This window comes from Filicampus tigris, chromosome 6, assembly GCF_054856515.1.
Source record: "Filicampus tigris isolate MCC_2025a chromosome 6, RoL_Ftig_1.0, whole genome shotgun sequence".
NCBI lineage: Eukaryota > Metazoa > Chordata > Actinopteri > Syngnathiformes > Syngnathidae > Filicampus > Filicampus tigris.
The window spans coordinates 21,707,480-21,735,185 of record NC_141222.1 but is presented as its reverse complement, the minus strand read 5'-3'; the positions used below and the strand labels follow the sequence as shown (position 1 = coordinate 21,735,185).

The 27,706-nt window shown below is 41.4% G+C and overlaps 1 protein-coding gene and 1 long non-coding RNA gene across 2 annotated transcripts in view; one reads left to right on the top strand and one right to left on the bottom strand.

The window, feature by feature from the left end:
• Positions 1–27,132, top strand: part of LOC147146250 (alpha-1,6-mannosylglycoprotein 6-beta-N-acetylglucosaminyltransferase B-like) — a 91,705-nt gene extending 64,573 nt beyond the window's left edge. The window contains exons 9-18 of the mRNA XM_086034021.1: positions 5,260–5,391; positions 12,920–13,053; positions 15,092–15,222; positions 15,457–15,462; positions 17,464–17,619; positions 17,749–17,895; positions 18,847–18,963; positions 21,180–21,254; positions 23,166–23,452; positions 26,265–27,132. Coding sequence (XP_085890147.1) covers positions 5,260–5,391; positions 12,920–13,053; positions 15,092–15,222; positions 15,457–15,462; positions 17,464–17,619; positions 17,749–17,895; positions 18,847–18,963; positions 21,180–21,254; positions 23,166–23,452; positions 26,265–26,463 — 1,384 coding nt within the window. The 3' untranslated portion in view covers positions 26,464–27,132. The remainder of the gene's footprint in view (positions 1–5,259; positions 5,392–12,919; positions 13,054–15,091; positions 15,223–15,456; positions 15,463–17,463; positions 17,620–17,748; positions 17,896–18,846; positions 18,964–21,179; positions 21,255–23,165; positions 23,453–26,264) is intronic.
• On the bottom strand, positions 827–2,526 carry LOC147146251 (uncharacterized). The gene is made up of 3 exons (XR_015087222.1): positions 2,212–2,526; positions 1,150–1,171; positions 827–1,041 (listed from the first exon to the last, which is right to left on the bottom strand). It is a non-coding gene; the product is annotated as an uncharacterized LOC147146251 (long non-coding RNA).
• Positions 27,133–27,706: the final 574 nt, after the last annotated feature.

Genomic DNA, 27,706 nt, shown 5'->3' with positions numbered 1-27,706 from the left:
AAAAGTAGTCAGTCACAGTACGCCCTTATTTGGAATTGTCATAGGCAGCCAACAAAAGATTCATGTAGTTGTTTCATTCCACACTTGATAGGCTGGCACTCCAGACACCCAAATATTTATATCTAACAAAAGTCTTTTTTTTTTTTTTTTCATAAAAGGACCCCTTTAATGAAAGGTTGATTGATTGCCAGTCACACCCACAGAGACGAAGAAGCCATTCGGCAGTTGGAACAGACAGCAAAATGCTCATTGAATGACTATCGGGCGACTCTCATGTTTGCTGTCATTTTTTTGGCGTGTCACTTAGTGTTCAGTGAGTGCTTGTTGACCACAGCAGCCTAGAGACCTCAAGAACCTGGATAATTGGTCTCCTCTGTGGCCCAGCATGGGACTTGACTTGTGCCTGCCAGGAATGCCATCCTGAGTGTGTGTTTTTGTCAAATCTTAGTCTAGCATTTTGGCGAGGTGGAATTTGCACATTTTATAGGCGGCTGATGTGCATAATGGCAGTGTTTAGTTTTATCAGTCATCCAAGTGTTTTTTCCACATGTTGCATTTGAATTACAGATTCCGCCGTTTTGTTTGTTAATTTGACAATTTGGGGTGTTTGCTTGTTTTATCTCTATGTGCTCACATCCCTCGAAATGCTGTCATGGCGTACTTATGTGGGAGCTCAAAAGAAGCAACCAAACAATGCAAAATGTATCTCTGCTTTAAGATATTAGGAGTTAGCAGATGCTCATTGTGTCTGGAAAACTTGACTTTGGCAGTTGTGCAAATTACCTCGCTCACACAGCCATATTTTCAGAAATGGAAAGAGAAAAGATTTACATAGCTGTTTATTTTCATTTTCATACAAGCAATTAAAAAGACAAATTTACATAATCTGTATTATAGCATTCATACAAGTGCAATCGAAGTGTTGGCCAAATTCCAAATTGAACACCGAAGTAGAGGTTCTGCTGTATGTCGTGATGTGTTTGTACATCATTCATTGGCCTTGAACAAAGTGTGGGATGCTTGTTTACTCTCCGCCAGGCTCTAACAAAGGGCAAATGGAAAAGGAGCTGTGGTTTATTTTGCACACTACTCACCTTAAGACAGGTATTCAATTTGGTTTCATCAGCTTCATTGCCTTCCAGTGCTCACCAACAATAGAAAGAACAGCAGACTGCCAATGAAGAGTAAAGAATAGGAGGTGTTTGTGGGTCGTTTTTTCCATGTACCCTTTATTTCCTTTCTTATATTCATTCTCCTATCTTATCTTTGGTGGTGCAGACCTTTTGTAAGTACTAATGCGGTGTCCCATGAGTGTGTATCTGGTGTTGGAGAGCTGGGCAACTGGTCCAGTAGGGATTAATGAGCAGGCATTTAGTATGGCATTTGTACATTATACGATCAGCGAAGCATCCACCTTGCCTGTTTACACCCGCCCAATCCAGCCAGTGTGAATTTATGTAGCGTTGATCCGATGTTTTGTAACAGAAGTCCGTCCGTCAACAGCAGCTGTGTTTGTATGTATAAATGCGCACAAACACAGACGGGCGACAACACATGCGTGGTGTTTCCCCGCCATTGGTTGACCATCTGCTGCTGCAAGGTACCACCGAGCCCGGTCCTCATCAATACTCTCTTTTCATCTTGTTTGTTTGTGTTATGTTATGCCAGAGGCCAATGCCCTCCCGGCTTTGCTTTGATTGAACCAAAAGCTCTACGCTTGTGATGCTGCCTCAAAAACATGCTTTCATAGCTTTAAGCAAAGTTTTCTTTTCCTGGCCGCCGAGGAATTTCACAGGTGAAACTGTGCACATTTCATAAAGCCCCTAGAACTTACACCGCAGGTGCCCTTGAGCAAGGCAATGAACAACCCCCCGTTACCCCGGTGAGTACATATGACCCTTTTTAACTCTGTGGTAAACCCGGCTCACCTAGATTCTGCTATTTTCACGGGCTTCTCAGTTTTTCACAGTCCCGACATACGACGTGTCAAGGTTAAGAAACCCCTTAAAGTGAGGACGGCTCCCTCCTCATCCGTCAAAATAAACCGCTAAATCACGTCGTCAGCTGAGTACATGTGTGGACATGTTATACATCTTTTTAAAGCTGAGTTTCTGGAGATTTGAATGGTGCCCAACATTTTGCAATCATATCTGCAGACTGAGTGAGCATTTGTTAGACAATCGTAGATCTAAAAACAAAATGGCGACTCACCATAACAACGTCATAAATGTATGTCCAACTCCATCAAACATGGTCCCATTACGTCGACAAAGGTCCAGTCAAAGGATTCCGGTAAAATAGTGAGTCCATGCCAAACTTTACATCCATAAAGCCACGTTATCCACAGCTGCAAACGTTACCAATTTCCATCAAATATCACTATTTTTGATGCATTTGCGATCGTAGCTTCACTTAGCATGCGAACTAACGAAATGCCTAATCCTTGGCCTTTGATTGACACCTCACTTTAGCCAATCTGCAAGGGTTTTTTCCCTTCAAAAAGACCTACAGAAGCCAATGAATGGCTGTGCGTAAAAAAGTCACTCCCATTATATATCCTTACGTAGCTTTAGCTAATCACAGCGGAACTGACTGGTGACTGACACATTGGATAGCCAATATAATTCTTCAAACATCGATATGGGGTGTGTCATACAAATCCTCTGTGAATAAAAGAAACATCGTTGCGTAAACACCTTTTTTCCGTGCTTTGTTATCCTGTAATCTGTGCGTAACGAGACTCTCTGCTATCATGAAGCCTCCTTTGCTGTTGTTGTTGGGGTTTTTTTGCGTGTAGTGGCAAAACAACAGAAAAAAAAGAACTACACCATAGTAGCATAAAAAAAAATTCTGAAGTATAGCAGCCTTTTTTCCCACAAGTATTCACAATGGGTGCACAGATCACCCAAATGGAACATTTGGGGTTCGCCTGTACTTTTCCTTAGGAAAACATGTGTAAAATGCTCGTTTTTTGTAGGATTATTGTCAACTGGAACTTGGGGAGACCTCAAGCTTTGATCCTGTAGTGTTTTCAAGTCCTAATCAACATTCTAAATTCATTTTCAAGGCAGATTTTGTGAAAAGAAATTAGACGAACATAAGATTTGCCTTTTTTTCTGTTTTCAAACATCCATAGTGCAGTGACAGGATCACTTACATAGATTCTGACTGTTTAGGAGAAAAATGTAAAATGTTATCTTCAAAAAGAGTCCAAAACTATGCTGAAACTCCAAATGGTTCAAGAACAGCCACAAATTTACTTTGGGTGCACCTTTTTTAGGCGTTTTTGGCAAAAGTTGCCCTCAGTTTAAGAAATGTGCGCAGTAAACTTGTTTATTTAAAGTGGAAGTCAACGCAAACATTTTTTTCCAAGAATATGTTCTATGCAAGTCCACTAGTTGAAACAGGGCATTCTGATAAGTATTGCGTTTGTGGAATAAGTTTTATTCCACTCGTTTTTAGTCATCTCTGGGGGCGGACATTTTGTGTTCTGTCGACTGAAAATGACATCACAACTTCTCACAACGACCAATCACCGTTCGCATTCAGAAAACAGGTCACCCGTGATTGGTCGTTGTGAGCAGTTAATTTATATTCCACAAACGCAAAATTAACTTCCAACAAGTGGGCCTGCTAGGAACATATTCTTGAAAAAAATATGTTTGGGTTGACTTCCGCTTTAAGAATAAGTCATTACACGGCACTTAACACACACTGTTGTTGTTTTTTATTTATGGCCTGCAAATGTTTATCATACAACAATTTACTGTATTTATGACTTCACAAGTGCATCAGCCTATAACACATTTCAACTTACGTGCAAATCCATAACGATGCTGTCATAGATCAGAACAATCATAAATATAATTTGTACTTTTCCATTGCCAAGAACCCATGGCAGGCAATGCATTTGGTACCTGGCCCTTTAGTAGGGATTTACACCCGTATCACGTCACAGTTTTAAACATTGGAAATATTGTAGAAAAATGCAACAGAATCAATACTTACCAAATAACATGACAAAAACTGTTGAACTGAGCTTGCTCTGACAAACCAATCAGAGGAGGGAAAATGCTGGCATTAATTTCTGTGACGAATATGACCTCTGATTGGTTAAAGAAACAGTCCCATTGTTAATATAGTTTGTAGTAAGTTTCATCGGCCAGCAGTACTGATTCTGAAGGCCCTGTGCAGATTTATATTGAGAGATATCTGATTTGACCAAAAATCTTAACAGCCATGTACATGTGCTGGGAGCAGTGCAGCCAAGTGAAACACAACAAAATTAAAAGACTAGGAATGAATGAATACAATTTCACGAAACAAATGTTAGAATTTAGGTTGTAAATGTACAGTAGATCAGTGCGGATAGGGTTGAAGCCATCACAGGAGGCTTCTGATAGTCGTCGTCCCCAGTTGCCAATCCTTGATCTAAATCAAAAATCATTAACCTAACTTCATAAGATAACAAAAACTGGAGAAAAAAAACTATTTGAAGAAAATGGCAGCTTACCGTTACTGCTTTATACAAGTGTCAAAGGAACAACTCTCAACTGAAACCACAATAGTTCACCAATGGAAGATACACACATTTTTAGCTCAGTTAACTCAACTAACAGAAAGTGCTCATAAACAAGAGATATAAAGCTGTGAAAAATGCGCAGACCACGGGAAAATGGTTGACAGCAACATGGAGGAGCGTGGCCGCTGTCAAACAAGCCTCCTGACAGCAGCTTGACATTTGCAGTTGGTCTCCTCAGCAGCAGCCAATCAGCAGGGCCGTGACCCCAAGGCAATTAGCCAATCACCTGCGCTGTCAAATATTCTGCCTGTGCGCTTTGGCAAATCTGCATATGATGGGAACTTTGGAATCAAAGGCAACTCTATGGGAAGATATTTGGCGCTGACTGCCGCCTCTTGTCACTCACAAAATCTGTCCGTCAAACACACTCTCTCTCTAGTTGTTCTGATGGCGCAATTGTGCTTCGTTCACCCAAAATGCAGCACACACAGCAAAAAGCAGTAGTCCTCATATGATAAATGTTTTCTGCTGTCAGCAATTTGATGCAATGCAACACATGCCTGTAAGGCAGTCACCTGTGCTAATTGAATTGTCATGCAGTAGTATAATAATGGTATACAACAAACATGACGGTACACAGTATTAATAATGAACACTTGGATGTTTGGTTTTCATTACATATTTTATTATTAGTCATCATCTTCCCTCGTAAAAAAATATTTTATTTTGTGTTGCAGCTTCCTGGGCGTGCCCCCCGGCAGAGGCAGTTGCCCACTAACTGGCCCTCTGCCTTTTGACCTCATCTATACGGACTACCACGGCCTGCAGCAGATGAAGCAGCACATGGGGCTCTCGCTCAAGAGACACAAGTTAGTGCCGCGCCTCTTTTTTTTTTTCTTTTTTTTTTTCATTGCTCTTGGGTTGGGTGTCATGAAAAGAGTTGCAGAAAAGAATTTGAAAATATTACTGCTACTGGGCTGTCCCATTCCTCAGTGATCGTAGAACATGTATCACAATTTGGTCTCAAAATACTTCCATTGGTGTGTACGAATTTGTTAGAAATTTTGGAGTGCAGATTGCGAATCGGATTTGCAGCTAACGCACCACGTTTATGCCAGTATCTTGTAGTATAATACTGTATAGCGTTTGAAAATATTGACAAGTGGGTTGTTCTCATTCATGTTGAACAATGTACATGGCTTGTTGGGAAAACAGCCTGGGTCGTGGGTGACATTGTTCGGACGCTTGATGCACATGTTCATAAACCGTATTCATTTTCTCTTTTTCTACTTCAACACACTACTCCGGGTGAACATGCTGTGCTAAAACAATATATTTTGCAATGAAAATATTTCACGTATTCAACCACATATTTGTGCTTCTACCCCCTTTTTTATGAGCTTATGTTGCTCAGTGTATTGGCGAGAAGCCAAAAAAGATAATTTTCCCTACTTAAGCATAGTGCTGAAAATTCCATTTGGAACGTCTCCAACAGAGATGATCCAGTAATAATCGATTGATTGCTTGGATTTCTGTCAATTGCGTGAAAATGGCTGTTGATAAATAGTGTTTTGAGGCAGTTGAGGCAAAATCAAGTAATTGGATTAATGTATTAATTGATTACAACCAGTAGAAGTGTTGTTGATTCAATTCATCTAATTTGCTTTCTAAGAAATTCTTGACATCAGCTATGGGAAGTTGAGCGGCATCCACGAAGACCCCCGCAGTAGCATGACACAGACACAATGATTCTGATCACAATAACACGGGCATACAAACAGGAGGTCAGAACATTCCGATAGAGATTCTTCCGCCACATTAATAGTATTTTAATAGTGGAATTTTATTCAAATTCCCATCCAAAGTCTCAGCGTTTAGGCATATAATGCAAAGTATGTGTAGCAGTGCTAATTTCGTTGACTACAATTTTTCATCATTTATTTCGTGACATATATTTTTATTCAGACGAAAAATAGAATAGAAGTCATTCATTGAGACGATGACAATAACCACATTATCTTGACAATCTCGTCAACGATTAAAAGACGAAACGAAAAAAACAGTCACGTAATCCTTTCAGAAGAAGAAAGCGTAAGTGGGTAGGAGGGGAAAAAAACACTCAGAAAATGGAACAGATGGGACAAAGTGAGGAGAGAACCAATCAGACGCCACCCTCTTGGTGAAAACCATTCATTAGCGCTCCCAAAAGTGCAAAAGTTTTTTTTTTTTTAATAAGGTGGTCTCCACCACTTCAGCTTGTTCGGCACCCACTATTTGGGATAATTGGAAAACCTCTCAAAGGTGTTCATGCTCAACACGCTCACCAAGCCTGTACACTATCTGTTAGAGAGAATACACAATTCAACACCCGCTATTTGGGACCTTAGTAAATCAGACGCTAAAACGATTCTGTCATATTAGCTATTCTTAGCGCTAGTTCTGTTGTTTGGATGTTCTTAGAGTCACCTAAGGGAAGTTTTAAGAAGCAGCAGAAAGACATGACATAGCACGCCTGACAAAAACAATATCGTTAAGATTATAAAAAAAAAAAAACGTGTAAGTGCTAATGTGTGTGTTGCTGTGCATGTGCGCGTGTGATAGTCACGCATCTCAGAGTGTGCCTAACAGCTTTTGGCATTCCCACAGAGGTGGAACATCCTGGAAAGTAGGCCACAACAGCCATGAGACCAAGGGAGCAAAATCCTTTCAGTAATACAGTCTTCATCATATTTTTACTATGATTTCAGCAAATGACATTTGTTCTGTAGTGGTTAGCGCGCCCGGCTAAGTGGAGGCGCGAGACACACGGTATGTGACTACAGGCTAAATGCCAAAAGAACACAGCTATATACAAACAAATATGCGAATGAAAGTGAAGGTGTGGATGTCACAAAGGAGCAAAGAGAGCGAAAATCCCTAAAATAAGGAAACAAAAAACAAAAGTCCTCTTCTGGGACGCGTCTGGTAGCAAACAACACAGAGCCATGGAAGCCATGACATGTATTTTTAAAATCCAATTATATGGAAGCATTACAGAGGAAGCTCTTTTTTTTCTCCCCAGAACACAACCTGTTTTGCTGTTTCTCTTTTACTCTTAGTGTGTGTGTGTGTGTGTGTGTGTGGGGGTGTGTGTGTGGGGGTGTGTGTGTGTGTGTGTGTGTGTGTGTCTTGTACACACACAGTCAGCCGCACTTAGAAAATAGCAGAGTTCCCCCAGACTATATGTTAGCGCACAGCAGCAGTGTGAATCTAATTGCTTGCTGAGGACCGCAGTCCTACGTTAGTGTTTGGAGTCCTGATTTGTGCTTTCTCAAACACCATGTGACAATTAGTTTGTAGAGAGAAGAATGTGCGGCGCTTCATAGAAATACATAAAAATGGGTAAGCATATGTGGACTCTGATCCAGACCTGGCTGCTTTTCTTTACAAGCCCAGATCTATTAGAAGGCCAGTGATGCTTGCAGATTCTTTATAATATTTGTCTTGTGGACTTTGCTCAGGTGTATTAGCCTGCAAAAGGAAATTTTCTGCCCACTGAAATTTTTCCGTTGGCGGGTTAGCTAGGGATGCCCGCCCTTAGGTGGATGCTAGGGGTCTCCGCCCCGTCGGCCCCACCCTTTGCACACCACTACACTGGCAAATAACAAACCTTCTGAACATTGAAAACATTTTGTCAGTGGATTTCTTTTCTTGCTTGGAAAAAAAAAAAGAATAAAAAAAATCTATACAGTGGGTATACAGTAAAGTGTCAACTCTACCTGTTTGATAATACTGCTGCAGTGCACGTCAATACACTAATCTCCATCAATACCAATGCAATCAATATTTGGATCAATCAGCCTGTAAGCCATCTTTTACACTTGTCTGTGTAACATGCACCCATTATTCAGCATCAATCTGTACAGCTGGAGCAAGTCTCTCTTATTTTCTCGTTCCTGTTTGTCCATCTGTCCGTCTTTGTCTGCCCCTGCCAGAGTCTGTCTGTCATTGTTTTTCTTGTCTGTTCCGCTCTGTGTGCTTTCACCGTTGTTCACGATCTTTCTCCCACCTGCCTTTGTCTGTCCTCATCTGTCCTTGTCTGTCCGTCGCGCTCTCATCTCGGTCTCTTTTGGTGTGCCAGTCATTCTGTCGGTCTACCTGCTTATCTGTATCTGTATGGATTTTTGCTCTCTGTGCATCTGTCTCTTAACTGCGCAAGGCCTTGCTTTATCTCCCTCACTCTATATTTTTTGGGTCTATTTGCATGAATGTATGAAATAATTTTCTTGAACTCTGAAAAATCTTTGGATCCCTGGCCAACAGAGTGCTTGTGAATGGTTAGAGATCTGTCTTTCATCTAAAGTTTCCCTCGTCAATATCTGGAGCAGTTCAGTCAAGCCTTGTGGTGCACAGAAGCCTCATTAATCAATTGTTCTGGGGCTTTGGAGCCTTTCAGCTCCATTTGATTACTCTCGTTTTATGTTTTCAGTCCTTCTAAATGTTCTTATGTTGTGTCTAGATGAGACAGTACTGCAATATGTTGTGTTATGGATGCAGCATACTCAAATAGTAGCCTACACTCTAATAGACTCTAATAGGCAATGCCCCTATATGCTGCTAGTTGGCATAGCATAGTGGTTGGATGACTAAAGATTTTTTGTAGTCTAATTTAATGTGATGAAAGATCGGCCAAATTTGATCAATTGATAACAGCATTGATATATAATGGAAAGTCCTCTATAAATGCCCAAAACATGTGATTGATTAGCAATAAGTCCACCTCAAGCATTAAACATCAACGAGGAGTAGTAAAGTCAACTCGTCAACAAGCCAATTAATTTGTTCAACCCCTACAGTAGAGCACATGTGGCATCTGTAAAGCTGACTTAAGTTTTAAGATAAATTGTTGCATATAGTTTGTTCGTATAGTGCTTCTGGAGGACTAGAAAAAGTTAGTGAGGAGTTTGAGTATTTTTTTTTTTAAAGTGAATTTATTCCATGTAGGACACAACTGAGTATGCCAGAGACATAACAATGTGATGGAGCGTCTGTAATCCAATACAGAATAATTTAGATTCAATATTATATTTAACGTCCATCGATTTTTCTACAGCGCTACTCCTCATTAGGTTCACGAGTGAGCTCGGCCGCAATCCATCTGGCTTGGGCTGAGAGGCGGGGAACACCCTGCAATGGTTGTCAAACAAGTGAACTAACATGAACGTGTTTGAAATGTGGGAGGAATCTGGAGTAACTGAAGAAAACCAGAGCCGAGCATTCTGTCCCAGGGACTGAACTGTCCTCCCAGTCTGTCCTCTTTTCAAGACTTCTCGTCCATCCATCCACAAAATGGGCATCCGGACGGACGGAGGACGAGAAGTCTTTTAAAAAGGATGAACTAAGGAAGGACGGAAGTGGGTTTTCATCCGTCCCTAACTGGGTCAAGTACCGACTGAACGTGTTGTGTTGGGTTCTTTTAAAAAGCGAGACCACTGCATGCTCTCTTCTACGGAGCCACCTTCATTAATTGCCTGCACAGCGCTTTTCATGTGCTTCCCAGTAGTCACATTGCACGTGCATATGCTGCCCTCTAGTGGTTCAACACATGTAATACCATGGATAATGCCACAGGAGTCAGGACGCCATTTAGAAACACGCCCGGCCTGTCTTGTGTGTGTAATCCATGATAGCAATTTTTGTTTGGGTTCGTACCTTATCCCTTTGCATGCGAAGTATGTCCTTGTGTGGACATCTTTCGAACATAAAAATCTCTCCCTACGTATACATTTAAACGACCCGGAAGTGGAAGTCTTTGTTTCCTCTTAAAATAACATTGTGTTATTTTGCAACAACAATTTTATAAAAAAGGAAAACGTCTTGCCTTAAAACGCCAAAGTTTTGTTCTAAAACACAATAATATTGTGTTATTACTCAGTCTTAAATTTTTCCCGATGTCCCCCTGGCTTTTTCCTGTCATCATCATCATCATAATCTTCATCACATCACGACGGTCTTGTGTTGCAGCTAAATGCTATCTTGGTTAAACAGTTGTAAACAATTTAATCCACTCACGATACTCCCAGACGGTAAGTGGATGTACACAGGAAACTAGCTAGCTAATGATCTTTAAATCATGTTATGAGTGCATGGAAATTTTTTGGGACGGCGTGGGGGACAGGGTCGGAGGACCGTAATTTTTATGAATAAGGACGAAGAGACGAGGACGGAAGGGTACTACCCAGGTCGCGGACGGAGGACCGAGGACGGACCGGCAAAAAGGGTCAAGTGCCCAGCTCTGGAGAAAACACACACAAGCACAGAGAGAACATTCAGACTCCACACAAGAAGGACTGAGCCATATATTTTCAACATGTCCTTTAAACTGAGTAACATCATTCATTTGTGCAAACAATTATGCCTGAATAAATATTATTCAATACAGCTGGTGTAAGAAAGACACCCGGTACTCTCTGCAGTTTGGTAAAAATGAATGCCCTTGGTCTCTTCATAAGTATATCTTCAACATTAAGAAGACATACTGTAAATCCGTTGGCTGTCGTTGCTTTGCTTTCGTTTTTTTAATTGTGGCATCCGCCCATTTTCAGTGGGAGGATGCGAACGAAAATATTGTAGTCTCTCTCTTAACTGATGCATCACCGTAGCCAATTGGTAAATTTGAAGAAGCTCCAGACTGGAGACACAGATGGAGCTTGGAATATTAAAAGATTCCCTTTCCAATCTGGCAATCTGCAAGCTATGATACGCAGCATCATCATCTGAGTCATTTTAAAGCAATTTAAAACCAACTTGTGCGCTGAGAGAACTACAAATTTGGATGATTATTGTCTAGACCGCTCCTGTGGTCAAGCAAAAGGCTGACTAACAGTTTAAATGCAGGTGTGTCAAATGCTCCGTAGCATTTACATACATCACGTACATCAGATGATCCATGGTGAGCAGCCATTTAACCCAAATTAGCCTCTCACTCTGAACCCTGGTTGGATATTCCGCTCAAATGTCGCCATCCTTATTTTCCCCGCGCCTTCCCTGAGGGACCTCTTACCTATGGCAAATAGCGATCACTTTACGGCAGGGTGATATGTGATAGGGCAACTAGGGAGGGGAAACAGGATACAATATTTGACTTATTCTTTTTCATTAATAATTCACTTTGCGCTTTCTCCTGACCTCAACATACAACGGTCCTTTTATAGGGCGATCTAAATACGAGTATGTGATAGTATGGTGACGGTTAACAATGTTGGTTTTCCACTGCATCCTCTATTGAGTTCATACAATACCACACCTCAAACAGCTGTGCATGGTACATTTAATCCCCCATTTGCGGAGCTAAGTGCCCAGTTACAATTTTTTTGCACCTCGGTGTCGCTTTATTAAATCCTATAAAAATGTCATCACAGAAGCGGGGGCGATGACACCGATGTCTCTATACGCGGCGCTTCAATAGACCATCAAACGCAATAGTGGCGGAACATTGTTGTGTTAGTGTGTGCTTGATGTACCGATACATCTACTGGCCTTGTGAGACGAATCGTGAATTGTAGCCATTCCCCGTAACTGTATCGCACGGGTCCATCTCGAGACAGGTGGCATGTCAAAGGGGAAGTAGACGCAAACGTTTTCTTTGCAAGAATATCTTGTAGGAGCCCCCACTAATCTAAATACGGTATTCTCATTAATATTGCATTTATGGAATAAGAATCAAGCAGATGAATCCGTCCATTTTCATCCATCTCAGGGGGCCTTCTGCTATCGGCTGAAATTAACATCACGACTGCCCCCCGGGCTCGCATTGCGAACGTCATGTGACCAAACCCAGAAAACAGGTGACAGGAACGGGACCTATACATCGTATATGGTCATCTTTTGGTACCTCTTTAAGACGCCGACAAAGGACAATGTTGTCATTTAATATTCCTCCTTTCACGGTCTCCTGTCATATGGCTCCATCTATGGCTTTGCCAGTCTGAACAGGAAGTTGGTTGCACGTAACCCCTATTCTGTGAATTTTGAACATATGAAAAAAAAAAAAAAGTCAGTCAGTGTTGAGGCAGAAAAAAAAAGAAAAGCAAAGATATATAAGCGGTACAGAGAACGGATGGATATTCCCATGAAGTTGGCAGCCAGGAGGAAGTTGTGAAGGTGGTAAGTGGCGAGGTGGAGAATGGCAAGTGTTTCATTGGCACACACAGGGACATAGTGTGTGTTTGAATGTGTGTCAATGCATCAATGCCCGATTACACTTTTTCTTTTCAACAGCGTTTGCCACCCCCCCCCCCCGTTTCTTTAATTGCATTATTCGAAGCCGCAGATGCCTGTTGAAGTGCTGCTGTTATTTTTGCAAAGGGGGAAAGTCCAGGTGACTTTTTGAAAGTGGCATTGTTGTGTCGTTTGCAGATGCCACATCCGAGTGATTGACACATTTGGGACGGAGCCAGCCTACAACCACGAGGAGTACGCCACTCTGCACGGCTACCGGACCAACTGGGGCTATTGGAACCTGAACGCCAGGCAGTACATGACCATGTTCCGTAAGAAGCTCAGTGTGCTTTTGTCACCCTCATTTTCACATATGAAAACACACGCTCTACAAACCCGTGGGGTGGAACCTCTAAAGACGATTGCCCCTGACTGTGTAAAATAAGTCTAAACTTTTATTGGTTTTGCAGTGATTAACTTCACCCTTAAGAATGACCAGTAGGATTGTTAAAGTGCATGGTAAAGCGTTCCTGCGAAGCTAATCACCTTCGCGTTAGGCCCGCCGCAGAATGCAATTGGACAATCGCCAACAAATTACAATTGGTGACTCGCATTGCACTTCTCGCACACAAAGCAACTCAAAATAAAACAACGACATTTGGTGTTCTTAACAGGAAACAATGTTTTGAGGGGTTTTATTGAGGTACAAACAATATGGCACAATTGTAAAGGAAGAAATTGATTTCTTGAGAAAACAAAGGGAGGAAGACAGAGACTCCCCCTGCTTTGCTTTTTAGCCACATTGTAAAACACAATGTGTACATATAAACTGTTCTCACTGTATTGGCACTGCATGCTTGGCGGCAACCTGGTGGATGTCGCTCCGTAACCGTAAAACGTCATTGTTGTGAACGCTCATGCGATACGACGTGGCATTTTCCATTACATCAGTGACATTGCGACTCAAATTTTGAATTGAAATAAAACCACTTGCAGAACGACAGCTGAGTTGCGTCCGTCCGCCGTCGCTCAGTGTGTCGGGCCTTACACCGTCGCCATTTATTTGAGTTGAGTATTTTGTTTTTAATGTCTTTATATTAGCCGTGGAAAAGTTGTTGTTCTTTTTAAACAATGTAAAAAAAATATGTAACTAAAGGAAGGGAGCATGAACATGTTATATTTGCTTCGAAATAGGACTGACTAGCCTCTTGGAACGGATTGTTTATCCTTAAAGGGTTCACAGTATATCAGTTTGACCTTTTATCGTTTTTAAAATGTTTTTTTCATTTTTTTTTGTTGGAAGCTCTGTGTGCTTTACTTCTCTTTGATTACCTCCACCTTATTCCCTTGAGTTTATTCATCGGCTTCTTTCTATTCAAAACGATGATTTTGTTATCGAAAGGATCTTTATATTTTGGTGAAAATCCACACAATGAATGATGAGTAAAAAATTCTATTCAAATTATGGGCAAAAAAAATGTGTATGCAGGCGATAAAGCTCTTAGGTCCAACCAAGATTTATGAATTCAACATGAGTTAATTCCATTTAGTGTATTCTCTACAATGTCATTAGATCAAGCTGTAGTTGTTACTTTTGGCTGCAGAATAAATTCAGCATCTCCCACGAATGCTCAGGGATGTGCTGATGTCTTGCTCCCTGTTGTCCTTTTAACTTCTCAACCAAAATGCCCTTTGGTCCAGAAGGTTGTCTTTCGATATTTGTAATGCAAATTGTACTTATTTCGTTTGGTAATTCAAGACTGCTGGAGCATAAAAATGAAACTGTTCTCTGAGCTATAATGATTTTAAAACGGCGACCATTGACTCATTCATTTGACGGGTGACTAATGTTTGTGCTCTTGTTTTATTTAACGGCCTTACGGTGCCTATTTTCAGCAGCATCGCAGTTAACACGCTGCGTCGACCAGCGACACAAATGTATGTGTGATGGGGTTGGTTTTTTTTTTTTTCCGAAGCACTTATTGTTCTCTGCCTCCTTAGTGTGACTCACTGAATTATTGGCTACATTACTTGGTGCTCTTCTCACATTCACTTGTAAACCAGTCGGCTGTAGCGGTGCCATTATCGTCTTTCTGTTGGTGCCCATGTTTCACTTTGACTACGTGCCTACTGAGACTAAACCCACACTCTTGTGTAGCATGTATCTTAGCCAACAGCAGCTGGCTCGTGGACAATGACTATTTATAATACTTAGGCATGCAGCTGTAGGGCTGAATTAGCAGCGGAATGAAACAAACCAGGATGCTCTTTTGTGTCTCACTCACAGCACGACTGTCATTGTCTTCCCCTTTTTTTTTTTTTTTTTTTTGTCTCGCCGTGCGACGACGTGGTCCCTTTGGCCATATCTAGCTCACACGCCAGACAACTCCTTCATGGGCTTCGTGTCGGAGGAGTTGAACGACACTGAGAAGAGGAGCATCCAGCAGAGCAAAGTCAACAGCATGGCAGTGGTGTACGGGAAGGAGGCCAGCATGTGGAAGGTACAAAACAACAACAAAATGACAAGCGGGGCTTGATGCCACATGAAAGCTTCCGTTTGGCAGCAGAACACAAACTAAACTTGGCCTGGCAAATATCTCTCGCGCTGTTTCTATTTTACTTTAAAGTCGTCTTCGGATCGTACCAGACGTATGTGGCGTGGAGCAATGCGTATTCACACGTGATTTCTATGCTCTTTTGTCCCTTTCTCGCAATCGCATCTGCTCGGACACAAGCTTCAGGTAAGCCATTGTTTTGGAATTATATTTCTTTAATTGACTACTGACATCTGTTGCATGTATGTTTGCCTCTCACTATAGATTTTCATTTCCCAAAGTATACACACGCTTGTGGATGCACAAATGTTTGCACTGGTTGAGCATATGTCAGGGTTATACCACACAGAATTTTAATTGGCATACTTGTTTTTAAAATGTGTTTTTGGCTTCAATTTTAAAGATCTAACTTTACTCACCTGCTCCAACTAAAATCTGAGCGATTCTAATTACACACAGACTGATGCTGTTAAAGTCTGTCCTCGAGGTTATAAGAGTGATAATGAGTGTTATCTCTGTGTGTATTAATGCTTCATAATTGGTCTCCACAGATCCTTAGAAATCTGTTCGGGTTTTTTTCTGAATTGAAGGCTTGGAAAATCCTTAAAACTGACACTTAATCCTTAAATCCATCAATCAAATGTTTAGAAATTGTCGCATTTTTGTCCAGTTGGCTGAAACAAATACCAATAAATTCATATTTGGTTTTGTCGTGGATGGATGGGTGGACAGGCAGATTTTTGGCTGTTTGGCATGCTTTCATGGTTGCCCAGTAAATTGTGTTTAGTCTTGTGCAGTGGGCAGTGACAGTTGCTGGAAAAGAATTCAGCTATTACAGAGCGCTTAACTGCTGTAACCTATCCAGCTGAAGTGCCCTGTAAACTATGTTAATGCACAGCAAAGGAGAATTTAAGCCACCTCTTTTCCACCTTCTAATAATTCGTATTGTCTGTCGGCTGTTAGTGGTCGAACTAATCTCTCTCTGGCTGGGGAAAATCCCCACAGAGAAGCTGATCGATCGCTTCTGCCTCCAGTTACGGCTGGAGGATTAACTGGGTGAGGGGGGTCAGAGTACAGGTGGAGGATACAGTGAGTACACTGGACCAATTCTATGTCCCACCCCGCTTTTTGGTGGGGGCAGTGAAATTGTGTTGGTGTTGCGATAGTCATCAATATTAGCTTCGAATTGGAAATTGTCTATTGTACTTTCAAACACTAATCGTTATTTTGTACATCTTTTGAATAGGAAAAAAAAACTTGGATCACTGTTGTGGGAATAATGTGTCACACTTTTTTACCCACTTAAGCAGGTAACACACATAGACTTTGAACATCTTATCTAGGGCTGGCACTATTGCATATTTTTAGAATTAATTATTCCATCGATTAATCGAATGGTCGGATCAAATTTTATTTTGCATCAGTGGATTACAAAACCATTTTCCCCAAAACCATTTTACTGTTGTTGATTTACCAATAATTGTTATTTGTTGTCAAAGGACTACAGAAATTAGAAAATATTTACTGTTGAGAGGCTGAATTCAGACAATTAGGACAGTTATAAGTTAACCACTGGCTCTAAATGATTACTCGATTATTAAAATAGTTGTTGATTCATTCGATAATCGATTAGTTCTTGACTAAGCCATTAGTTGATTGATTAATCTAAAATAGCTGTTGATTAATTTGATAATAGATTAGTTCTTGATAAATCCATTCGTTCTTTATTAATCTATTAATTTTGATACCTCTACTCTTAACCAATTTTTATGACATGAGAGACCCCAAATATGATGAGGAAGTAATCATGTGTGCGTACTGCTCCCATAGGGTATGGTGGTGCATTGCGGATGACCAGCACAGCACTATGGACACACATCAATATTGGCAGACAGTGAATTTTATACCTGGGCCTTACCTGACTTAATCCAGCTCTTAATACCACTATATAAATTATAGAAGCCTTTAATATGATCTAAAAACACAATATGACAGTCAGTTTTAAGGATGATTAAAGACAGCATTTGTCGTGTGATGTTACCGGAGATTGTGTTTCTCCCATCTACAGTACTTGGATAACTCAGTAATACGGTTGAACAATGAAAACAATATCAAGCTCCTTTAATTAAGTTGTCAGTATGCAGCACAAGCCACCTCACCTTTTGTCTGCCTCATGCTTCCCATCAGGGCAAAGAAGGTTTCCTGCAGATTCTCCACAAATACATGGAGGTCCACGGCACGGTGTACTACGAGACACAGAGACCTCCAGAGGTTCCGGCCTTTGTCAAGAACCACGGCCTGCTGCCCCAGCACGAGCTGCAGCAGCTGCTGCGCAAAGCCAAGGTGGAGAAAACTCAGGGGGAAAATGTTCCATGTGTTGCGTTTTGTCTAAAGTGAAACGGTGTTTAGTGGAAGTCAAATTGACATAATTGCAATGTTAAAATATGTATGCACCTATCCATCCGTCTGCAGCTCTTCATCGGCTTTGGTTTTCCCTACGAAGGCCCCGCCCCCCTGGAAGCGATAGCCAACGGCTGTGTCTTTCTGCAGCCAAAATTTAAGCCGCCTCACAGCTCACTCAATCACGAGTTTTTCAAAGGAAAGCCCACATCAAGAGAAGTAAGTAGCCGTGGACTCCGTCCGAATTGTTTTTCCACCGAATCCATTTTCGATGGCGCTTATCCTAATTAAGGTCGTAGGTGAGCCGAAACCCAACTGTGCTGACTTTAGGCAATGGGTGCAGCATACCCTGGGGCAAATAGACAAACAACCGTTCACATTCACACATATGGACATTTTACAGTCTTCAATGGACCTAACATTCAAGTGTTTGACTCTCGTAGTAGTGCATTTATCATTTTCTGTCACTATTGAAATGTTCATTAATGTACACGGCCCCCGTTTGTTGGACAAATAAAACTGATCTAATCTCATTTTAAACTAATTTTGAAAAAAATTCACCCTAAGGCAGGGGTGTCCAAACTCGGTCCTGAATGGCCGGTGTCCTGCCTGTTTTCCATCTATCCCGGCTGCAACACACCTGTTTCAAAAGATCATGATCGTTATCAAGCTTCTTCAGAGCTTGCTGATGAGCTGATCATTCAAATCAGGTGTGTTGCAGCAAGGAGAGCTGGGCAAACTGGCAGGACAGCGGCCCTTGAGGACCGGAGCTGGACACCCCTGCCCTAAGGCATGTTACCTCCAGAACCTCAAAAAAATAGTAATTGCCAAGCAATAACGAGACCTCCAGGATTCGTTGAACTTTCTAATACCACTCAGATAAAACATAAACATGCCGCAGGATCTCTGTAGCTTCCGCTAACAGCTCAGGCTAAACTTAGCTACTCCTCCATTTGGTCTTGTTTCATATCATGGAGTACATTTTGTACTGCTTCATTTTAGACACTTGAGCTATATTCTGTACTATCTCAGTTTATTCTTGATATAAAACAGGCCATCCCACTTCAGCTCAATTCAATCCCTAGGCGCTAGAAAAAGATGACCATGGATAGTGCAATATTTCATTTTCTCAGAAAATATCCAATATAAGAAGTTGCCGTTGTTGTGCAGGTGTCATCGCAGCACCCGTACGCGGAGCAGTACATCGGCAGCCCTCACGTCATGACGGTGGATTACAACAACTCTGTGGAGTTTGACACTGCCATCAGAGAGATTATGAGGATCAAGGTAGTGTCATCCAGCAAAAACCTGCAATTTTGGACATTTTAATCAAAATTAGAGGGTATCCCAAATCAAATGACATCATGTGAAATATGAATATTCGAGTAGCCTGTATCATGCCAGTATCCTGTTCATGACAAAGTCCCTCTTTTTTTTTTTTTACATGTCTGGAGTTGCCCCCTTTTCATCTACGCAATTTCTGCAGTCCCGGCCTCTGACTCACACACCGTGCATAAGCTTGAGAATGAATGCGGAAACACCAAAGTGGTGTGATTCTTTGACCCTTGAGGCTGGCTTCCACTCCTGGGAACGTGGATCTTTCTTGAGACTTGTGACTGTCATTGAAATCGATGAAAAAGCAAAAGCATTCAATTTAAAAATGCCTTACGCCAGTGGATGCAGTGCGTAGGCGGCCAATCAAGATATGCTGACCTCTCCAGCCATACTTTAATACACTTTGAAGGAGAGCACGCTTTTTTTATTCTGGATGACATGGACCAGTTTCACGTACACAGATTTTGATGGTATAAAAGAAACTCTTCTAGAAGCTGGTGTCTGCTGTGGTACTCTATTTTTTTTTTTTTTCCTCAAAGGAAAAAAAATTCCAAAGGCTTGTGTTTTAATACCGCCCAGAAAAATGGTGAAAGCAGAATCGGTTCTCGCCATTTTAGGTGAGCATCATAAATAAAAGGCAGGAAAAAGTCTCCCAGCACCGACCTACAGTAATCCGACAATAAATATCCCGGCTAAAACGGTATTATCGCCGTCTCACAGCTCCTCTTTGATCAACTCAATAAAATATTGTTTTGTTCAATCTCTCTGTACGGCCACACTGGCTGGCAATCCATTGAGGGCCTTGCTCTAGATTAGTGCAATTAATTAGCTTGAAGCACCAGATGGGCACGTGGTGTGGCTGGAAAGATGAGCCTTCATGTCAATGCATAGTTGCATGAGACTGCAGTAGAAAAAAGAGAAACAACGTGTAGTGATAAGTTCAGTACATTTGATAGTCGGATCGTTTTTTTGGAAGTCTCTTTAATAACATTATTAGGATGCGTGCCGTATATCGTAACTGCTTCCAACCTTCATGTGAAATATGATGTTTAATTTTTCTGTGGAGCTTAACTAAGGCAGAGCACGTAGGAGGAAAAAGTGCTCATTTCAAACAGACAATGTGCGCAAGGACAGATTTCACAGGCATTGCCCACATTTTAGGGTTGCTCCACCCAGAGTGCATTTCTGGACTCGCATCAATGGAAGACTGTTGTGCTCAGTCTTTACAACTTGATTCATCCAAGGCACTGTTTACGTGAAGTGCTACCGTTTTGACTTGACTATGAAATGATGTAAAAAAAAAAATATCTTTTTTTTTTTTTTTTAAATGAATTAAAAAATTGGGATGCCCCATATTAACACGTATGGGAGCATCACAATTTTTTGTGGTTATCTCTTTCGTTCACCTGTCACTCTGGCAAACATTTCATCAGATCTCTTGAGGGTCAGCTGGTGGCATTCTGCATTCAAAACACACACCGTGCTCTTCTCCTGGCACTTATCCATACGCACCCCCCCCCCCACACACACACACATGACCACAATAGTATTGTGAATAGTCTTGAGATGATGAAATTTCTTGCATCAGCCCACTGAGCCCTACCTACACATTATGGCCATTATCTACAAACCACACATACAGTACACACACATTCTGTTCAGTCATGCAGGACAAAGCAATCTCTTGCTGTCTGACGAGTCATCATGTTCCAATATATCTTTCTTTCTATCTGTCTACTCATCAAATTGTTCTTGGTGGGTTTTTTTTAAGATTTAAAAAAAAAAAAAAAGGTTGTATGAAAGTAGATCATCTCTCCAGCCGTCTTGACTTTCCCTCCTTAAAATGCATCATCGTGCAGTGTGGCCCAATTCTATGGCACCTTTCGCCTCCAATCTGCTTGCTTTATGCTGTTATTTCTGCAGTTATAGATCACTCCGGCAGTTCTTCTGCGGCTAATTAAGCAAATAAAGAATTTTAAGCACGTGCCCCACAGCAGGCATTCTGTTGTGCTGGCATGCAAATACATAGCCATCCATCCGTCATCTACGCCGCTTATAATGGAGTCCATCAGGCACGTGCGAAAATTATGCACACAGACGAATGCACCACAGTGACGTGAGCGTATTAAATGTGCAATATAACTGTGAGTGCTGTTTGTGTGTGGCAGGTTGAACCGTACCTGCCCTACGAGTACACGTGTGAGGGCATGTTGGAGCGAGTGCACGCCTACATACAGCAGCAGGTGAGATGCTATGGGCCACTCCCCTTCATTCATATACACCATGAGTGAGTACATTTTTTTATGAAAACGGACAAATTGGACAGGTCATTTGTAACAGAGGTAAAAGTTGTTAAATTGTTTAAGAATGAAATAATTTATTCTCACTTAAACATTGTGTGCATAGTTAAGTTATAATTAATCAATACACGCAGTCGTTAAACCATTTGTTTTTGCACCAACTTGAGATACGAGGGCTTTATGGAGGCACTGACTTCAACTCAACACACTAAAAGACACAAATTGACTTAACTTTTAAAAAACGCAATATTGCAAGAAGTTTGTTGCCAATCACTCTTTGGAAATAAATGTCATAATATTTGAGCAAACAGTTTTTACTGGCCTCTGATTTCAAAATTAGTTATTCATCAATTTGTTGTGTTGGCTTGCTGACCCCCTGGTGCTCCGAAGGCCCGATTTTGAGAACCACTGCACTAGAGTGCATTAAACAGCAGTTCACCACATCTCCTCAATATCTTCGAGCCACATGTCAGTTTCTCTCAAGACTCTCACAAATCTAACCCCTCCCTCCGGGTCCGAAGCACTACATCGAATGACATTGATGAAATAGGGACGACTCGTGCAAGACGGGATGCGCCAAAATGATGCGTTTGTAAGTGCGGGCAGCAACCAGGTGATGATTTGTATTTTGAGAGTCGTTTTCACTATTTACAGCTCAGGTGACAGTCATGACTAAAAACTGTTTAGTAAACATTTTAGTAGCTTTAGTTCGCTGGCCAACGCAGCCTCCCTATGAAGTTATGTTAAAGTACAATACTTTGCAGCTACTTTTTTACATACAAAAAAGGTGCTGCCATGCTCCAAGCGGAAATTGGCACACAAATCTCTGTTGCAATAAGATCCAAACTTTAAATGTGCGTGCGTGTGTGTGTGTGTGTGTGCATCCTTTTACGTGTGATAATATAATTTTAAATATTGTGCCTCATTTTGGCAGCAAAATGCCTTGTTTTAAATTTTGTTGATTATAGCTTGCAGCTGACGAAAAATTCACCATCTCAAATTTGATTACTACATGAGAATGAATCGCAAAGATTTTTTAATGCAAGAATTAGGTTGAAATTGTGCTTAACGAAGATATTCGCTTTTTGAATTGAACTATTAAATTAATCAACTTTTCTATTATGTTCTAATTTATTGAAGCCACCTCTATTAGAAAAAGAACATTTTGCACAAACATAATATTTCACAATTTGTCCCTCTTAATATAGTTAATAACATTTGAAAATGGCTGCAATTTGACTCTGGAACTGTTTATTTATATATTTACATAGTTTATTTAGGGAAAAATTGTTAATCCTATTGTCCTACCTACGATCAACAGGTGTGAATGCACCATTCCTACTGTGTAAACATAGGTTAGTGTTAGCCTATGGCACATTCTGACTTGCATACAATTTCAGGTCACAGTAAAACAATGCATATTGGCGTTTGGCATTCGAAAATTCCTGTTTAGTTTCCTGGAACCTATCCTCCATTATTTGCTAAAACTCACCTATTTGCTGTTTTTGTGCTGAGGCAAAGGCCAGGTCTGTCATGGAAATTTGGTGCTGAATTGTGTCAAGTTAATTCATTTAGTCAGATTTTGTCTAGTGCAAAAAAAAAAAATACAGTTCCGCCATTTTGTGCCTATAGTCAATTAGATCACTTACTTGTGGATTTTAGCTATTCGCGGCAGGGCCCAATCCCTATCACCCATGAATATCGGGGTTCTCTGTACATCTCTAGCGTAGGAACGAAAACCAATGACCCCCTGTACTGAACTGTAAGCATCAATATAAGACACCGTAAACCAAACAAAACTATGAAAAGCCGGACAGCTATTTGCCAAATGACGATGGTGCGTTTCCCCTTTAGGACTTCTGCGCCTCGGAGCCCCTTTTCGTTCCCGCCAACGTGTCCAGGCAAGGCTCCCCTGGCGCCGTCATCCTGGCAAGGCCTCTTTTTGTGCCCCTGCCCAACTCCACAGCACTGGGCTGGGCGCCCGACGTGGCCTCCCCTCCCAGCGCCTGGCCCCCTCTCAGCTCTCTGCGGCTGCTTGTCTCACAAGAGGGCGAGTCGTGCGTGGAGGCGTGCCGGAGCCACGGCTTCATCTGCGAGCCCGCTCACTTTCGCTTCATCAACAACAAGGAGGCTCTGCGCAGGTATGGCGCCTCAAATTGACAGAGTCCCTCAGTGAGTTGTGTTAGTCTCATGTTGTTGTAGCGATTACTTCACCTACAATCACATTTTAAAGAATTACTTTGATGTGATAGAAAATGTTGTGTTTGCATATTATTGAAATTAATAGTGGGTCTTTGAAATAATGAACTTTGAAAAATCAACAATTTTATTCACACACCCTCCCTTTTAAGGTGTGTCCAGTAAGTTCTGACACCAGTCATGGAACTTTTGTGACACACCAGGTGCAGATCTTGACAAATGTATTAGACCACTACTGGAGAAGCCGTCATTCAGCGTTGTGAAGTGCTTAATACGGACTCTTTCCACTTTCAGTGGAACATCAACATTTTACCCTTTTAAGCAGGAATAGTGAATTTCAAACAGAGCTTATCTGAGAATTTACCAATGAATCAAGCATAACCTTCAACTACTAACACTCGTTTTTGTGTTCAGGAATGCAGTTTAAAGACTATAATTTGGTATCTTAATCAGGGAATAATATTTAATAATTTTTTTTTTTTTTTTTTTTTTTTAAATATTTCAAATTTGAGAAATCATTAAATTGCTCATTTAGGCTAAAGAGTTCGTGTACCAACCATTCCAGAAACTATTGTGGTAATGACAAATATTGTTAGCCGAGGAAAGCTATGGCATAAACCAGGGGTGCCCATTACGTCGCCGATCGCGATCGACTACCCTACAAGCAAGGAAAAGCTCCCTTATTGATGATAATAACTTGGCTCATTTCTACGATCAAGCTATGCCTACAACCCAAAAAAAGACATCTTCCCTGAAGTGTTGTGTGTTGTCTCACAAATGATCCCCAAATGATTCTGCCACTGACTAAATCCATAGTGGCGCACCATGTAGAAATATGAGCCCATGTTATGTATTTAAGTGTTCTCCAAAACAGGAGCTTTGGTTCAGATGTTCCTTCCCAGAGCCCTGACAAGTAAATTGTGTTCGTGTGAAGTGTGCATTGTTCTCCACACACTCCCCTCCAGTCAGTCATGTTTCTCTTTTTATTTTTTTTCCTCCTCCTTCAATAATCTCTTGCCTATGTGTAGTTGACATCTTTTGTGTTTCTGCCGTGCAACTCAAATGATCTTTCATCTCCTACCTGCCTAAAAGCTCCACTAGCATCCTTGTTGCTTCTCCGCTAAATCTAACGTCTCCGTCAGTGAATTCCCACCCCCTTGTACAGCCGATTTTTACCCACCGACATGCATCTTTGTATGGGCACCCTCACGAAAGGGTTTGGATGTTTATTAATCCAGTGCTTGCCAGCTAATCAACCTGCATTTAGTTCTGGCATGTGCTGCTTTTCTAGTTACAAATAATTGTAGCTCATTATGAGATAATGTTTAATCACTTCACAATGACACTACCCATGCTGGTTAGAAACAATAACAGCTCTTCATTCTGACTGTAGGATCAGAGATGTAGCACAACAAATTGGCCAATAACAAATCATAATTGAGCTTTTGGGGAATTTTTAATAAGGATACTCATATTGCAAGATTGTACAGTGATACCTCTCGGGTTGAACAAGGATGCTGAAACATTTTTTTCCCTGATGAAACGATGTAAAAATAGAAATAATCTGTACCCAAGTGAGGGCCATGCCGCTGTCATAAAACCTTTACTGTATTAACTACCAGTGTTTTCCTTTTTGTTTTTTACATATTTTTACACTTTTATGAAGTTAACTATGATTATATGAAAACAGTTGCACTGTAGTTATGATTAGAAAGGTGCAAAAGATATTCTCGTCTCATTTATAAATGTAAAAGGAAATGACGTTTAGCACTGCTGCTACTGCTGCTGCCATTTTAAAATCTTCTCTTCTGTGTAACGAAATTTTAATTTTACAGACCCCCAAGGCGCAATGGGAATTTATAATTTCAAAAAAATACCAAAAAACTCTTCAGCTGTACTGGACACTTTTGGCCTCTCACAAAAATGTGAACGGCCCCGCACACACTCACGGTCACACTCTAGATCTGGTTATCTCGATAGATGTTGACATTTTAGCTGTTAACGTTATATATATTTTATATTTTTATATTCATATATTTCTCATCGCATCAGCTGTGACCTTTGAATTCGAGATCATCCCCACATTTCAGGCAACCTCTGTGTCTATTAAGAAAAGATACATAGATGTGAACATCAGCACCAAGATGATGAAAATCAGAGCTGTTGTCACCAAATGCGAAAGCACATGTGGCTGTTCAAGTTGTGGAGAAGTTCACCTGGAAAATCTGTCTTGGATGCTATTGGTCCGATTGAAACCAAAAATCTCCTAAAAAATATATAAATAAAGCTGCCTTGCCTTGCTTTTCCTAACATAAGGATCATCATTACTTTGGTGTATATAGTTCTTATTTTCTTCACCTAACACAAATTGTTGAGGCTGCTTCTTTTGTTGGAGTACGTATCCCTAAAAAAAATAAATAATAATAAACAATAGATTTTGAAAAAAGCGTAAAAGGAAAATGCATTGGTGCTTTGCTGCTCACTAAAATGAGCTCTCGCGTAATATGCTGACATCTCTCCACAAAGTATAACTTTTTAGCCAAAATATATATATCGAAATAAATAAACCACAGTTGGAGGAGAAGAAGATCCACGTTGTCCGTTTACATTGGCATACAGGAAGTCTCTCTCATTGCAGTTTACATACAAAATATAAAGTTGTTTTAGTATGAGTCTGTCAGCCCTGAAACCGTTGTTTTTTTTTTCTTTTCTTTTCTTTCCTTTAATCAAGCTGTTGTTTGTGTGCTTCTGAAGGTTGGAGGTGCAGTGCGAAGTGCTGGACTCGGAGATGAACCACGTCCTCCCGGCCTTCTCTGTGCTGCGACGCGAGTGCGGACTTCAGCGGGAGCCGCTGCTCTTCAGCTGCGCTGGCCATTCGCCCAAATACAGACGCCTGTGTCCCTGCAGGGACTTCCGGCGCGGCCAGGTGGCGCTGTGCAGGGACTGCCTCTGACTGTGGAAGAATTGGCGGTGAGGCAGGTAATGAGCGCTTGCCTTAGAGTGCAAAGGAAGCGACCTCTGCTGTGGAATATTGAGTGAAGGAAGCAAGCAAGCCCTCTGCATGGATTTAAGGTGCTACAACAGGCGCCGGGGTACGATGTGATGGAGCCTCCTATGTCGCAGGGTGGCCAAGTTGCCCGTTTGTTGGCAAAGCCGACTAGAGTGTAGCCTGCCCCCTGGAGGACGCTTGAAGAACACATCCGTTGATTTTGGGAAGCTTTGGCGGAAGAGGCTGCGGTGTCGTTCCTTCGCACGCGCGGACTCCCGACGAGAAGGCGAGCACAGTTCGATATCCAATCTCCTCTCAGCACAGGCACAAAAGGGAGACGGACAAGCGGGGTTTATTGCCCGGGCTTTTCGCCCTCCCGTACCCCCTCCTCCCTTTCCGTCGTCGATTGGCAGAGTCATTTATCAGACCGGGCCCCCGAGTCGGAGGCAACATCGCTCAATGTAATCATCTGTGGTCACAAAAGACAGGAAAAGGAGCAGAGAGGACACAGATAAAGGCGGCAAAATTATTTTTCAATGAATAAGCGCGAGTGGATTTGGCGAGTCCTCGGGGGCTGCCTGATGGAGAAGAGGTCGTCAAATAAAAAGATCATCATGGATCAAAGCCTCGCGCTGTCTTCTTTCGCTGTGCTCGTCTCCATGATCCCTCTCATCTTCCCAACAATGAATGTTTTCTTCTCATTTGAGCAGGCTAGCATCCTCTCTCCAACGTGCTTTGTCTCAATTGTATACCGGAGTGTCTGACTCGTAATTATCACGGGTCGCATCATACTTACGGGGCTGCTTATAATGGCAAAACCACAAATGTATAATCACACGGGTGACGGTTTCGTACATAACCCGCTTTTAACTTCAAATGTTTGGTTAACATTCAGCATTTGGCGCTGTTAATTGTTTAAATTGTACATTTTAAGTACAAACTGTGATAAAAAAACGTTTAACATAATTTCATACTCGTCATACATTATATCAAAACTCACAGGCTTACAGATTTGATTTGATTTGATTTTTTTTTTTTGTTTTTAGCTCAGGTAGTGCACTTGTACGTGCAAATAGGGCAAAGAGTCTCCCTAACAACCCAGGCTAAACGTGGCTCCTCCCCAACATGCAAAGCTCGTTTCCTATCTGAAATCACATCACTTCAACTTAATTCCGTGACACCACAAGGAGCACTTTCCTAATTAGAC